This window comes from Rhinoderma darwinii, chromosome 4 (genome assembly GCF_050947455.1).
Source record: "Rhinoderma darwinii isolate aRhiDar2 chromosome 4, aRhiDar2.hap1, whole genome shotgun sequence".
In the NCBI taxonomy this organism is placed as follows: domain Eukaryota; kingdom Metazoa; phylum Chordata; class Amphibia; order Anura; family Rhinodermatidae; genus Rhinoderma; species Rhinoderma darwinii.
The window spans coordinates 340,296,558-340,313,842 of record NC_134690.1 but is presented as its reverse complement, the minus strand read 5'-3'; the positions used below and the strand labels follow the sequence as shown (position 1 = coordinate 340,313,842).

The window sequence follows — 17,285 nt, the reverse complement described above, 5'->3', positions numbered from 1 at the left end:
AATATATTTGTGGGGTAGAAAATGAAAAAAACAGTGATTCCTCCATGGTTGTTTGCACGCTGCTTTTACGGAATTCACTGTGAAATTAAAGCATGTTAACTTTATTCTGTGGGTCAATACGGTTACGGCGATACCAAATATATATAGTTTTTTCTATATTTTACTACTTTTACAAGTAAAAACCTAAGTGTTAAAAATAAAAATGTATTTTGTACCGCCAAATCCCGAGAGCCATAACTTTTTTATTTTTCCGTCGATTAAGTGGTATGAGGCCTTATTTTTTGCAGGATAAGCTGTAGTTTTTAATACTACCATTTTGGTGTACATGCGACGGTTTGATCACTTTTTATTTCATTTTTTGTGGGAGATTTGGTGACCAAAAAATAGAGATTCTGGCGTTTACAATTTTTTTTTTACGGCGTTCACCGTGCGGATTAAATAATGATATATTGTAATAGTTCAGACTTTTACGAACGCGACGATACCAATTATGTTTATTTATAAAAAATGTTACTATGCTCTAGCGGGAAAATGGGAAAAGGGGGGTTTTTTGAACTTTTAATTTTATTTTTATTTTTTTCACAAAAAAACCTTTATTTAACTCATTTTTACTGTTTGTATTAGTTCCACTAGGGGACTTCAACCAGCGATCATTAGATCGCTTGCATGATATACTGCAATACTAATGTATTGCAGTATATCGTGATTCTGACAAGCAACTATTAAGTCCTATTAAGTCCTGCCTTCATTAGGCCCCCAGGCAGCCATAGCAACCACTGCCCCCCCCCCCCGTGATTGTGCTGCGGGGGGCGCGATCAGCTGTTAGAGGGGGTCGCCAACCTCTTTCTAACGATTTAAAAGCTGCGGTCGCTATTGACCGCAGCATTTAATGAGTTAAACTAGCGGGATTACACTCAAGCGCGATGCCACTCGTTACTCTGAAGAGTCAGCTGTAACAAACAGCCGGCATCGTGTGGAGCGGGTTCACTCCGTGAGCCCGTTCCATACTTCCCCTACCCGACTTTGGCATACGGATACGTCAAATGTCGGGAAGTGGTTAATAAACTAGTTGCAGATTCTCTTTAACTAGGATCACATCAGATAATACACTTAAGCTGACCGTATATATGACATTCTTAACTCAAATCAATATTTCGTGCCGTCAAAACAGCATCAATTCTTGAAGGGACACTTGCACAAAGTCAAGCATTTTACAGGATTATAGTCAGATGTATGATTAACCAATTATACAAAACTGGTGATAATGATCAACATTTTCATATGTAGGTTGAAACAGTAATTGTTAGCAACAGAAACAGCTGTGTGGAGGCTTAAAACTGGATGAGTAACAGCCAAACTCTGCTACAAAGGTGAGGTTGTGGAAGACAGTTTAATGTCAAAGGTCCACCATGGCAAGACTGAGCACAGCAAAAAGATACCAAGTAGTTATGCTGCATCAGCAAGGTTTCTCCCAGGCAAAGATTTCATAGGAGACCGGGGTTTCAAAATGTGCTGTTCAAGCTCTTTTGAAGAAACACAAAGAATCGGGCAACATTGGGGACCACAGATGCAGTGGTTGGCCAAGGAAACTTAGTGCAGCAGATCAAAGACACATCATGCTTACTTCCCTTCAAAATCGGAAGATGTCGAGCAGTGCCATCAGCTCAGAACTGGCAGAAACCAGTGGGACCCAGGTACACCCATCTACTGTTTGGAGAGGTCTGGCCAGAAGTGGTTTTCATAGAAGAATTGCGGCTAAAAAGCTATACCTTTGACGTGGAAACAAGGCCAAACGACTCAACTAAAATATAAGCATAGGAACTGAGGTGCAGACAAATGGCAGCAGTTGCTCTGGACTGATGAGTCAAAATGTGGAATATTTGTCTGGTATAGAAAGCAGTTTGTTCACCGAAGGGCTGGAGAGTGGTACAATAATGAGTGTCTGCAGGCAACAGTGAGTGGTTGAGGATCCTGCTTTTCAGCAAATGGAGTTAGGGCAAAGCCACACGTGGCGGAATTGCTCTTGAATTCCGCTGCGGACACTCCGCAGCGTTAATCCGCAGCGGAGCCGTTTCTCCATTGACTTCCACTTCTATTTAGTAGGGTTCGTTTAGACGAGGCTGAAAATTCCGCTGCGGAGCATAGGCTGCGGTGCGGAATTTGGTGTCCGCAGCATGCAATGGATGTTGCGGAGTTGTGGCGGACTGGTTGCGGACTCATGGCAGAATTTCTCCATTGACTTCAATGGAGATTCGAATTTCCGCAATGAAGTACGCAGCTGTCATGCACATGTTATGTGTGCTGCGGATGCGTCTTGCTTTTTTGACATGACATTTCTTCATTCTGGCTGGACCTATGTATTTCTAGGTCTACAGCCAGACTGAGGAAGTCAATGGGGCTCCCGTAATTACGGGAGCGTTGCTTGGAGACGTCAGTAAATAGTCACTGTCCAGGGTGCTGAAAGCGTTAAGCGATCGGCAGTAACTGTTTCTGCACCCTGGACAGTGACTACCGATCCCAATATCCACAACCTGTAAAAAAAATAGAAGTTCATACTTACCGAGAACTCCCTGCTTCTGTCTCCAGTCCGGCTTCCCAGGATGACGTTTCAGTCTAAGTGACGGCTGCAGCCAATCACAGGCTGCAGCGGTCACATGGACTGCCGCGTCATCCAGGGAGGTCGGGCTGGATGCCGAAAGAGGGACGCGTCACCAAGACAACGGCCGGTAAGTATGAAATTCGTTTACTTTCACTAGGGAAAGTGCTGGCCCTTCTCTCTATCCTGCACTGATAGAGAGAAGGGAAGCACTTTTACCGCAGTCCGCAGCAGCTAGTCCGCATCAATTTACTTCACATTTTGGGCAGATCCGCCGCACAGAATCTGCGTTGATGCGGACAGTTGCGGAGGAAATCCGCCACGTGTGGGCATGCCCTTAGGAATTTGGTCAGGATTATTGATGTCCTCAATGCTGAGAAATATAGGCAGATACCTATTAATCATGCAATACCATCAGGAAGGCGTCTAATTGGCTCCAAATATATTCTGCACCCCAAACATACAGCCAATGTCAATAAGAACTATCTTCAGTCCTGGAAGTGATGATATGGCCCCCACAGAGCCCTGTTCTCAACATCATCGAGTCTGTCTGGGATTACATGAAGAGACAGAAGGATTTGAGGAAGAACATCCACAGAAGATCTGTGGTTAGTTCTCCAAGATGTTTGGAACAACCTCCTTGCCGAGTGCCTTCAAAAACTGTGTACAAGTGTACCTAGAAGAATTGATGCTGCTTTGACGGCAAAGGGTGATCACACCAAATATTGATTTGATTTAGATTATTCTTCTGTTCATTTACTTTGTATTTTGTTAATTGATAAATAAAAAAACTATGAGCATTTCTATTTTTGGAAGCATTCTTACTTTGCAGCTTAGCATTTTTCCAGAACTGCCTAAAACTTTTGCACAGTACTGTGTGTATACATATATACTTCTTGTTTTGTGAAACATATGCACATATTTTATTATTCCAACTTCTAATTATTATGTAGGATGAGGAAGTGTATATACAGTGTATGTATATATATATATATATATATATATATAAATATATATATATATATACACAGTAAATATATTTAAATGTACATTCTCTAACTCTCTAAAGTCAATAGTGTGCTGCGACCTCTGTTTACACGACTATGCTGGTATAACTATATGATTATAGATCCCTTCTTTTGGATAAATACCTCGTTGCTGTATTTAAATTTTTTGGGAATAATTCAAAAACTGTTTAAAATTGAAAGAAATATATACTCATCACATTTTATTTTGATGACACCTCTATAGGATGCCAATGATAATAACCAGTCTTTAGTAGGTGCTTTGCTGAAGCATGAGTATGTACTTGACCACCTAAACCTATTTGAGGGAACTAAATATAACACCTTTGCTGGTTTGGGAAAATTTGAGTCATAGAAATAACAGTTTCTTGGTGCAACAATATATAAACCAGCTGTGGATACAAAGATCACAAAACTAAACTACACTGTATAGAAAGGGAACTTACTTATAATACTGTATGTGATTGCCATTTAACACATTTGTTCATATCAAAGTTTCCTGTTAGTCGGTAGTGCACATAATTGATTTTGAAGTGTTTGAGACAACATCTATAGTATAATTATTTTTATAATTGAAGATATTCATTTAACTTATAACTAACATTATTTTAGACCCCAAGTATATTGTGTTATATATAAAGTGCAGGTATCGGGAGTACAACAAGGACGGCTATAAGCATGGTCTCATCTTGTAAGAAGACAGAATGACACAATCCAAATTCAAAAGCATCCGAATTTGCAGTGATGATAAAATCTCTTTATTATCTGCATATTTCATAAGTTACATTCATTTTGAAAAAATATTATAATTTCCCAGTATCCACTTTATATATAAGTAATGCTGTCATCAGCAAAGATATACACAGTTTAATTTCTGAATATTTATGCTGTAGATAAATTTTTACATTAAACAAATCTGTTCCGTTTATCTTCCTCTAGGCATGTCTTAACCTTTTAAGAACTTCAGCATTTTTACAGTATCACATTAAAATGACAGATACATTCAGCCTTTTTATTTGATCGAAATTATCAAAATCTTTTAAAAAAAAATAAAGGTTAAATACAAATCATTAAAAGGTGCATTATTTATATGGGCCAGGTTCAGTGTATATATATTTTGTAAAATAGACATATATTTCATTATCTTTGGAGTTTACGAACTATTCTGTAATCAAAATCCAATCTGGTTTTACAGGGTGAATATAAACGCCTACACAATACATAATGGGCCTTGTGTATCGAAACTGTCTGAGGGTTAAAATGACCTTGTGGTCTAGAGGAGCCAATCAGAGTCCGTTATCCATTGTTACAATGCAGTATAGATAATAAAAGCTGAACACTGCTTGGCTGCTATGGGCAAGAAGGTAACTTTTTTGTTTTCCTACTTGAAGACCAATAGGTAATTTAGCCCGGACTGGAATATCTTCAAAAGGCTACACTTGGCCTTGTTCAGCCTTCAGTCTTTTTTATGAGTTCGATTCAATATTTGCATTAAAGTTCCCCTGAATTAGTTCATCCTACAAAGTGTGAGACTTTCCTTTTTTCTGTGTTGATCTTTCAAATGCGTTTATTGAAATAAAGATTTTGAAGCATATGAAATCACAGGCTTTCCATGAATTTTGCATATCTATGTACAGCTTTAGGTAGAGATCTCTAAAGTAATATTTACAGTGTAAACATCAACTTGTAAATATAAGAAACATATTTGCCACAATTTTCACCTCACAACATTGGTTTTGGTTTGAATACAGAAGTAATCTCTTTGAAATACTATGTCAAACTCAAAAATATAGTAAACTTGTTCTTTTGATTAAACAACTGAGTGGCGTTCTTCAAAGGTTCTAAAAGAAAAGAACAAAACAGACATTTTAGAAACACACATCATACAGATAATAAGAAAACCATTTTTACATAGATTAACATAGTTATTTCGTACAAAAGAAATAATAGAATAAAGACTTATTTGTCAATGCACTGTCTGAGGTTGGTAAGAGTTGAGAAGGATTGTTGGAGATGTTACATCACCATCAACTTAGGGCATATATAGCATAGAGACAGACCATGTGGCTACTGTGGAGCCCGTAGAGAGGGAACCCCAACCCTTGTTTGTCCCATACCATCACTTGTGCAGGACTCCCCTCTCCAGAGGAACTGTACTGTTAACAAACAAGGGGCATTGGCCCAAGGACAGGATGTTGAGGGGAAACAAATAACATGCCCAAATATCAGGCTCATTTTGAACTTTGATATGGGGCTTCGTCTCTTGCATAAACACCACTGTCATCCATCATGCACATTCAAGGCATTTATATTCAGTGGCAGACATGGATGGAAGAAGGCCTTTGTTCAGGAACAGTATGTAAGCTCTTTGGTGTCCAATCTTAAATTTGTCCAGAGCGAGGTGATCACCTTCACCAGTGTGCAGTTATACAGTTCCTTGGATTCAATCTAGAATACAATAAAAGGAACTCCATTCTTTTATAGTGGCGGCAGGCTCCTTTGCAGCCACACCGGTTGCATACATGGTATGTACACCCCTGTTCATTATCACATCGTGAGAAACTTGTTGTGACATCATTACTTAACACTTGTATGGAAACATTACAGACATGAAGGGGACCAAAACAAAGCCCCGACTGCTGAGGGCTACAAGACTTACTAGTTTTGAAATAGTTTTCTTTCAGTAACCTAGAGTAATTACAACCAACGTTATCAAAATAATCATTGTAAATAATATACTGTAGGTCTTAGTATTCAGTTGGGTATTCACGTCCAAGATGGCAGATTAAACATAAAGAATCACAGATTATCAGCTAAAATAAACATTACATGAATCAGATGTTGTGTCCTTTACTTCTAAGTCCTTCCATGAACAATATAACTATTATATTTTTTACAAAATATAAAACACAATTGCCTTGATGCTGACATTGTAATTAAAGGCTTATTATACAATTGGTCATGGGAATTTGTAAATATACAAGAGGGTTTGAAGTAAAGTAAAGCAGTAAATATGGGGGTTATTTTACTGTGCGCTATACAATCCTGCCTTAGTAAGTAATCTCACTGAGCCTTAAAGGGGTATTCTGATTTTAGACATTTATGGCATATCCACAGGATATGCCATACTGTAAGTGTCCGATAAAGTGCAAGTCCCACCTCTGAAACCTGCAACTATCTCAAAAACGGGGGCCTTTAAACGCCGTCCTACATTCTGCATCTGTCATTGGGCTCAGGGCACTGACTGATGAGGTGGCCAGATTTTCCATAAACAACTGAGTGCATTTTGCTATGCTGTTTCCAGAACTCCTATAGATGTGAATGGGAATTACAGAAACAATGTAACACAGGAAACTCCCTCAGTGGTCGGAGCCCAGCAACAGCAGCAGCATTAGGTTGGTTGGGGTCAGGGAGCACCGTTCTAAAGATAGGTGTGGCTCCCAGAGGTGGCACCAGCATCTGTCAGACATTTATGGAATATCCATTGAATATACCATAAATGTCTGAGATGGGAGTACCCCTTTAATGACTCTGAAATGGCTGAACCTTTAGACAGAGGTATGCCTATAAGGCAATACAGTATATAAGCTAGTGTCTGGGTTTTAAAAGGCCAAAAAGGATGGGAATCATTAAAACAAAAAAATGTAAAAAAGTAACATGATAGTAACTAAGCTACTGTATGATGAATTGAGGCTCAATAAGGAAATATCATTAGCAATGACATACCAATGGTAGGTGGTTCAGCAATTCATCAATGGTGGCATCATCATAGTTTTCGGAATATGGAGCTTGATTTAGGTCAGCATCTTCTCGAAGGCTTGAAGGATTGATATCCTCTTGACTATGAAATATGAGAGGTAGTTTGCTTTATATGATAGTTACCACCTATTTGTACAATAGGAGCTAAGTTCCCTTTTTCAGCTGAACATAACTCATCCAATTGCAAGGGAATACTACATTTGCTCCACCCAGTCATATAGACATCTGTGTTAGGAGGCAGTGCATGATGTTCGGTGACACCTGGCTAAAAGAACCTGGACCTAGAGGTATGTATATTATAGCATGCATTTCATATCATATGATAAACCCCAAAATTGTGTTTTATTAACATTTTACTTTCAGTCTACATGCGATTATTATATGATTCATTGTTTGTAGACTACAATTGTTTCTCTCTACACCTTATACAGAATATGTAAAATGTATAGCATTTTGTACAGTCTCTTAACTGTGGTAAGTGTTGTAGCTTGAAATATAATTCTCATTTGCTTCATATAAAGTCAAATAAATTCTTCAAGGGACTATAATAAATATAAATAATAAAAGTAAAATCCATTTTTAGTCTCATATCCAGTTGAAAATTAGCAAAAATTTGGTAATAAGCAAAAGAGCATGCAAAGTTAAAGTAGGTGGATATAAAAATCTCAGATTTTGAAATATTAAAAGCCATTGCGACAATGCGAAAAATAAAAGGGTTCTTTATATGGATTCTTTCATTAGTTGCAGCACATAGCAATCATTTCACTTGTCTGCAAAGTATCTAAATTAATCCCTCAAGATAATGACAATCATGACTAAGTAGATGTTTTTGCCCCTCTGCAGTTCTCAGTTCTCAGTTCTCAGATATTTTAATTAAAGTCCTTCTGCTACTCACCTTCTTTTTCCAGTGAGAACTGAGTTTAAGTACTTCTTTACGGCCATCTGCTTCCTAAATCGACTGTAGTTATCAGTAAAAACGGCATCTGAGTGACGCTTTACAGGAACTGGATCTTCCACAACATTGTTACTGGTTTAGGGAAAAATAGGACCAAATTGATAAATACATAATTAAAAGCTAAAATGAGCGTAACATACATTTCAATGAATTATTTTCCTTTACATATTTGTAGAGAAATAATTTTTATTGACAATTATATTATTAATAATTTTAAATATTGTTTTAAGACATCAAAACGAAGGTCACACATAAATTACTTGTGTGATGCTTGAAAAAAGTTGAATTATTCTTTACATGTACCTTTTACACACATTGCCAACCTTACTTTAGTCCATTTATTTTTTCGAGACACTGAGTGAATTATTGGAGTTTTCTAAATGATAGCCCTATTAATTGTTTTTTACTAACAATTTGGAATGCTTCTAATTTTCTAAAAACATTTTTTAACAATTTTTTTCTTACATATGTGTCAAATATTGTGTCTGGTTAGGTTTATTACACATTTTATTGACTCCTAAAAATAAAACTTTGAATTTTTGTCCAGTGACAATCTCATTTATCTGTTGTATTATAAGAAGGGGGCTGTGTTTTAAACATTGCATTTCTTCACACATCTACATACTGTAATTATCAACGTCAACACTGTTCTTTGTACAACATAGTTGTGCCTTAATCTGCAACATATTTATGAACATGTCATATGATAATTCATATCTGAACTAAAAGAAAGTATATACTACAGGCTAAAGGTACACCATTGGTTGGAAAAAGGTTGTTCAAACTGGTGCTAGATCTCATTCTGTCAGTGTTCTGTTGCTTTTTGATGGCAGTAGTGCAATCTGCAGTGCTGCTCTTGCTGGGGAAAAAATGAAACCCGACGGAAAACTTTTGAATCCAGTAAAGTCAATAGGATCCATAAGGATTTGTTGGAATCTGTTTGAATTCATATCTGTCAAAGCTGTCATGGATCCATTAAGAACAGAAACCATGATGCTAAGGTAAACAGGCTATCTGACATTCTCAACTGGGCATGTGTGGTGTAACTGGAAATTCACCCAGTTAGTTCATGTTTGCACCAAGCAATAAATAATACAAATGTGTCTGGTTTGGGGCTCAATTATTGACTTTACTTAAAATCACAAAATCAAATTCAACTTTCTGTCTTTTTTTTAAGGATTATTTTTTAACATTTTACTGACTTCCGCCTAAGAAATGTATTTTTGGACTTTATAATGGTTTGTAAACTTCGTTTTATAACAGATTCACCATTAAATCTCACCTCACTCTTTTGCCAATTAGAGATTCTAAATATCTTCTTGCAGACAGTTGACCCAAGAGCTTACTGTATCCACTAGTGAAAAGTCCATCAGCGTGTCGTGATGTTCTGGCATAATAACAAAGAAAAGTTTAAATGTGTCATTTTTACATAACTCTAATGGTCAAGTATTTTGAAGTATTACATATAAAACATATTCATGAAAATTTTTTTACTTTTCTTCTTCTGTACTTCTACTGATAATAATATCATTTGTTTTGTTTTTTCCATCATAAACAACCCCTACTAACATCTATCAGTCACACATTTGAGACTGGAAGAAAGCACACCTCATTGCATAGACAATGCACATACTCCCTCCATTTGTACTGTAAGATCAAACATTGTGCCAAGTTTTCTACAGTGTGTATTGCAGTTGCCTACGCATGATAATTCAATATGAATGTGAGCGGAGAGAAAGGATTAAATGGCTTATTTTTGTTAAATGTGTTATCCACTCAATGCCAAGTATCTTTGAATGAGTTGAAGATCTACCCATCATTCCTAACCTTTAAGTGAAGCTTTCTGCCAAGGAACCACTGGCGACAATGGGAAATTGTTAAAGGGAACCTGTCTCATGATTTTAGGAGGTTATACTGCTGGGGTTTCAAGTCCCAAACATGCCCCTCTCAAAACTATTTGTTTTAGCATTTGGTCTAAAAAGAAGTTATAAATTAATGAAGAGTCCTGAGATAACTGCAACGGCATCCTGTGCTAGCGCAGTGTGCAATTAAAGTCGGGGACAGTGCGCCTGACTTCATTCGGTATGTGCAGGATGCCACTGGACTCATCTCAGGACTTTGCTCCAGTACTTTATAACTTCTTTTTAGATAAAATGATATAACGGGCAGTGTTTGAGAGGCGCATCTTTAGGATGCAACACCCTAGCAGTCTAAAAACATGCTGGTGGTTTTGTGCACTAAAATCTAGAGACAGCAATAAAACTTGGCTTGGGTCTAGAAACTAGAGGATTTACTATGTAACAAATGCCTATATGCAGCTAAAGTTTTCGATTACAGAAAATTAAAATTGAAATTTGCATAATGATATATAATAAGATAAATAATGAAATTTGAATTATGCATTTCGAAACTCCACTTAGAACTATAGAAAATTCATGATTTCAGGGGGAACTAAAATGAACATAAGTAATACTTTTGACAGTGAATGTATAGGGTATCTACTGATGTTTACTATCACAGCAACCACAGCAAAGTATTCACAGTTTAGGCTTCATTCACATCTGCGTCAGGGTTCTGGTGTTCCACCGGAGCTTTCTGTCAGAACAGAACCCTGTCTGAAACAAACGGAAACCATAGGTTTGATTTCAATGGTGATGGATCCGATGCAAATGGTTTCCGTTTGTCACAGTTATTCAAGGGCTCCGTCGTTTTGACAGAATCAATAGCGCAGTCGACTACGGTATTCATTCCATCAAAATGATGGAACCTTTGCACAACTGAGACAAACGGAAACTATTTGCACCGGATCCGTCACCATTGAAATCATGGCTTCCGTTTGTTTCAGACAGGGTTCCGTTCTATGGGAACGCCGGAACAGAGCCCTGTTGCAAATGTGAACGAAGCCTAATCAAGACAAAGATAACATACAGCTCATACATGTGGTATACCTGCCAACTCCTTGGGCCATGTCCAGAAAAAACTTGTCATTCTCTGGAAGAGTGTTCTGCAAAATGTCTGCATCTTGTTTTAATGTCCCCTGCGTCTGATCTGCTTCATTTGTTCCCTCAAATGACAATCTGTTTCCTAGCCTAAAAGAAGTTATATGTATTATTTATATGAGAACTACTGGAGAGTACATTTTAAAAATTTCTAAAGTATTTCTAGTATAAATCATTCCTTTTTACATTAGTTACAATAACACTCTTGGACAGTTGTGAGTCATACTATAAGCAGCTTAACAAAGACAAATAAATATATCATACATTCTCTGTCTGTAAACACTCATATCTCCCCAGAAATAGTTATGAAAATACATCTTGTCAATCCCTTTTTTGGATAAAGGGTAACCTGAAAATAATCTGAACACAAGGCGTCTTAGTGCTGAGACCCCAATGATCAGCAGCAAGTGATTGATTCCCATGTAATTCCAGCACAGGTGAAAAGAAGCATTACATATTGCCTATTAAAATAAATGGGCTGTCCATATAATGCACAGATATCCTGGGTCCTTGCAGCCCTCAGAATGTCCTAATAGGCTGTTTGAAAATGGGTTTTCTAAATCGGAAAATTCCATTAATATTATTTCAGCATAAAGGCTCGAAACACCACTTCCATTCAAGTAAGTCAAAGTTATAAGGGATGGATTGCAAACAATTTACTACTAGGGAGCTCCATATTGATTTAATTGCTTGATTTCTGCTCATACTATTCATTAAATTATGTAAGTCAGTGTTTAGCTTGTTGAACAATCTCTTTGTGTTCACCAGTTACAGGTTGTCAACTCACCAATAAGAAATATATTGATGGATGTAAGATATCTTCAATGTTGTGACATAATAGCTAGAAGGATATACTCAAAGTAATCATGGGTAGAATGAACTTAATATGCACATATTATTATTGCAAGATCTTGTTAAGCTTTTGATCAAAGTGACAAGGTTGTGCATGTGCTTCCTGACAAGTACTTGCTATAAATACTATTGACTTTCATTGCATTTTCTTAACATGTATGAACCATCAACCTTGGCTGAAGTATTGTAGAACCCTATTGAAGCATACTGTATATCATCGACCAGAGCATTGGGTTTAATAAATGTAATTTCTTATTGAAGTACGTTGGGGGTTTGAAGGACTAAAACAATAAAGTATCATGGCTGATTTTTCAATGTTTAGAAATATAGACAAATCGTATTACTTTTTTTTTTATTTCAGATCTCTTTATTGTACTCTTGCATTGTGCCGTTATTGACTAGTTTATGTTTACATTGGTTTATGTCTGGTTAGAATACTTTTATCAGAGGCAAACAAGATGATGCCATGCTTGTACAGGTCAGATATAGCCTAACAACCCTTCTATGAGCTATGAAACTGAATACACATTGCTATGTTTGGGTATCACCCTTTATCAAATCTTACAGAAATTACATAAAGCTAAAGAATATGGCTCAACATAAAGAATTCCAAACTGCGGTGCCAATTTCTTGCTCATTTTTCTTAATGGTAAAGACTTATTACATTATACAACCGTCAAGACTATAAAAAGGGCAGCACAATGGTACAGTAGTTAGTACTGTTATTTGTAGATCTGGGGTACTGGTTTACGTTTAACCAGGGGAACATTCAACTGGAGTTTATCTGAGGGCCTATCCACACCTCCATCTTAAGCCATGACAAACATAACAGTTTTGTTTTCAAACAGATCTCAATTAATCAATAGTAAAGGCAAAAATAGCAATCGATAGAAGCCATTCCTATAATAATAATAACAACACTATGTGTCATCCTGGATTCCTGGGGTTGCATTTTATTGCTTGCAACTATTATATTGGATAGCAAGTTATGTTGCACTTGCAAGCTTATTAAATGAACTATCAATTTTAATTCATACACTGTTGTAAATGGTAAAGAATTCACAACCTTTACACAAATGTAATCCTTGTGTAACACATTTTCAAGAAATGGATGGTGGCATTCACCAGTCTACCGCAACAATAGATTCAGTAGTTACTTCTCCTAGTTTAGAGGTAATAGTTCTAGTCATGTAAAGACAGTCAAGGATAGAAAACCAACTAGCTTAACACGATGCAAATGTCAACTGTTATTTATTTCCAGACAAGTAATAGTATTAAAACACATTTTGTCTTTGGAGATTTCACATTTATATTTTTAATAATGTTATAACCTTTATGGATATACTAATATAGCTTATTGTTCTAGAAACATATTGTTTATATTATACATAATATCTGAATTCCTTTCAAAGCCTTTAAATACTTCTACTCAATGTCTTGTACATCCCCAGTAAAGCTCTTAATGACGACTACAGAATATTAAGCCCTTATTCTGGATGAAATACAATTAATAATTATTCTATAAGTCTGTTAATTGATAATCAGAACCGGCAAATATTGCTAATTTCCCATTCTGCTGAGAATAATTATGGTAGCAGATCATGACTTGACAAGGTAACACTACTAGTTTGTGGTAGGGTATGGACAACGTCTCATTACATTTAAAAAAAGAGAGAGGCTGGCAATCACTACAACTACTACTACTACTACTACTACTACTACTACTACTACTGCTACTGCTGCTGCTGCTGCTGCTGCTGCTACTACTACTACTACTACTACTACTACTACTACTACTGCTACTGCTGCTGCTGCTGCTGCTGCTGCTACTACTACTACTACTACTACTACTACTACTACTACTGCTACTGCTGCTGCTGCTGCTGCTGCTGCTACTACTACTACTACTACTACTACTACTACTACTACTGCTACTGCTGCTGATGCTGCTGCTGCTGCTACTACTACTACTACTACTACTACTACTACTACTACTACTACTACTACTACTACTACTACTGCAGTATAGAATAAGGAGTTAAACCAGGGATTTTAAGACAAGATAAATATTAAATAACACATTATATTTCTTTAAATTCTCAAGATCCCATTGAGTTGGATTGAAACGTTGCTGGGGTGAATAAAACACACCACTTTTTTATTCACAATCTGGAGTGCTGCCTCTGCTTTTTGCTTTTTGTACCTATGGACCCATAGCCTGAGTCTGGGAGGATTTATTTGCACCCACCATCTGGAGCTGTGCTACTCTCTTTATGTATAAATATATATATATATATATATATATATATATATATATATATATATATATATATATATATACATACACTATGTCACATGTGAGGTGCCTCACCAGATTATGTGAGACATGACTAGTGCCATATTACAGCAAGAAGAATACTGGAGCATGTTACTGTCTAATGAGCAGCAGAGCCTAAATTCACTGCAATAAGTGGAAGCATTTGTAATATAAACTTTAAGCAATTTGGATAATTCCTCACTGCTGCCCTGCTAATCTGTCAGCAGAAGATATATCCTATGTCTGCTGACAGTGCTCAAGGGGCTTTCTGCCGATCTGCAAATTCCCATTCATACTGGATATTATTTCAATATCAGGGGTTTTGCAAATAAACACTTTTCAACGCTTCTTTATCTCCCAGTCATTTTATTGAAGAGTGGCCATCTCAAAAACCGTCATTTTCTCAGAATTGAGGGAAGTCACAGAGGTCAGACTTCTACTCTCTCTCTATATATATATATATATATATATATATATATATATATATATATACTAATATTCTCGTTACAAACTTTTAGACAACCATGTGTTTGAATAAAAAAAACGTGTTCCACTATACAGCCTCATCAAATGTAGCGTCGTAATTTCAAGATTCAGAGGACAAGAGGATTACACTCTACAGTACCACCTTCGCGCCAGTTTTTAAAACATTTTCTAAAATGGAGGCAACAATTAATTTGATAGGATAGCAATAAAGCAATGGCCAATATACTGCGTCTATTTCATGTTACATAGCTGCACATAAACTATAACATGGGTATCCTATACATTGTATCTTGTTTGCAAAGCACACATGGTACAATTCTCCAATTGTGAGACTGAATTATGGTAAGTATGGGATTAAAAATTACAAAAAAACATTCCTTACCTGCTATTGGAATAGGTCCCCATAGGAGGTAACGCCTGTGCTCGGAGGTAGAAAACACTGAATAGCATAAAAAGCCCCATAAGGTGGAAGATGATTCTATGTTCCATTACTTCAACCCTGATGGAGAAGAAACAATGTGTCACATTGACTACAGGTAGAAAATACACAATGTATATTATGTAAAATATATACATATTAATATTTATTTTTTTGCAGTATAGTTAGCACACTATATATATATATTTGCTGTTTTTTTTTATTAGGTATCTACAGACATCTATTTATTTTAAAGTCTAACAATTATATTTCAAATAGTTCTGTCTTTATCGAATGTATGTACCTATCGCTTTATGAAATTTAAAATCTATCTATAAATAAATTTACTAAAATCAATATAATAATCATTACAATCAATCAAATTTCATCTATCAATCTATCATCTATTTATCTATCTATCTATCTATCTATCTATCTATCTATCTATCTATCTATCTATCTATCTATCTATCTATCTATCTATCTATCTATCTATCTATCTATCTATCATCTATTTATCTATCTATCTATCTATCTATCTATCTATCTATCTATCTATCTATCTATGCATATATTTAGCTATCATCTATGGTATTTCATTTCTCTGTCATTTAAAATGTATCATCATATTTATTATCTATTAAAATCAATGTATTAATCAAATCAATCATATGTCATGTCTATCAATATATCATCTATCTCTTAATACATCTATCCAGCTTTGTCACATTTCAAAATTATTTTTAACATCTGTTATTTATGTTCCATCATATCTATGTATCATTGTATCTATGTATGAATTCATCTAGTTATCTATCATCTATCTATCTATCTATCTATCTATCTATCTATCTATCTATCTATCTATCTATCTATCTATCTATCTATCTATCTATCTATCTATCTATCTATCTATCATCATCTTCTATGATACATATTTATACATTGTTCTTTTTATCAACTGTCATATCTATTATCTCAAATCTATCTTTATATCTATCATATTTATTGAGCATATATTTAGCTATCATCTATAGTATTTAATTTTTCTCATATTTCAAATCCATCTATCATCATATTTAATAGCTATCAAGCTATTTATTATATTGGGTATTTTATATCTATCACATACATTTCATATTTCTATCCTATTTCAAAGCTATATCTCTTCCTATTGTGTATATAGAATCTCTCAAAAGTCAGCTCAGAAGTTGATGACTATCTCTCTTTCACATTTTAGCAGCTACTTTGATGACTCTAATACATGAGAACAAAACGGCTATTACTTACTTAAAATGCAGCCTCCCTCTTCTCTGCTGTATGTCCTTAAACCAGTGCTGACTTTTCAGAACTTCCTACTGGGCACAGAAGGGACGAGGTGCTCTCCGTGGTGCTGAAACTCTCAGCCAAGTCTCCTGGAAACAGACAGACGTGTTGCTGCTGGAAGTTGCTTGTGATCTTGTCCTGCTCTTGTTCACACTGCTAGGAGTGTGCACTTATCAGGCAGCCTCGGATCGTCTCATTTAATACAGAAACATGCTCCTATAAAACGAGTGGGAGAGAAGGGCTGGTCAACAACTAACTCAAGTGGCTTATGTGAAGACGTCACTCCACATCCCAGGAGGATACACTAAAAAGTCGTCATCACCTCCTTGCTTAGGACTGCAGATGAAGTCCCTGTGTGATCAATGGATTCCATAAGACATGACTATGTAGCTGCTAATTTACTTAGGTAATGAATGATTGCACATCCACAATGTCATTAATAGCTCTACACTTGTAACTGGACCACACTGATGAAAGGCAGCCTGGCTACTGTGGACATAGGGGCACACAAGTATATCATGTATAGGACTGCACTATATACAATTCATTCTG

The 17,285-nt window shown here is 36.1% G+C and overlaps 1 protein-coding gene across 1 annotated transcript; it reads right to left on the bottom strand.

Annotated features, from left to right (window-relative positions):
• Positions 1-4,356: 4,356 nt before the first annotated feature.
• Positions 4,357-16,988, bottom strand: VIP (vasoactive intestinal peptide). Its single transcript, XM_075864448.1, has 7 exons — positions 16,698-16,988; positions 15,372-15,488; positions 11,284-11,424; positions 9,618-9,722; positions 8,276-8,407; positions 7,348-7,462; positions 4,357-5,462 (listed from the first exon to the last, which is right to left on the bottom strand). The coding sequence occupies exons 2-7, from the start codon at positions 15,476-15,478 to the stop codon at positions 5,454-5,456; spliced, it is 609 nt and encodes a 202-aa protein (XP_075720563.1). The 5' UTR covers positions 15,479-15,488; positions 16,698-16,988; the 3' UTR covers positions 4,357-5,453.
• Positions 16,989-17,285: the final 297 nt, after the last annotated feature.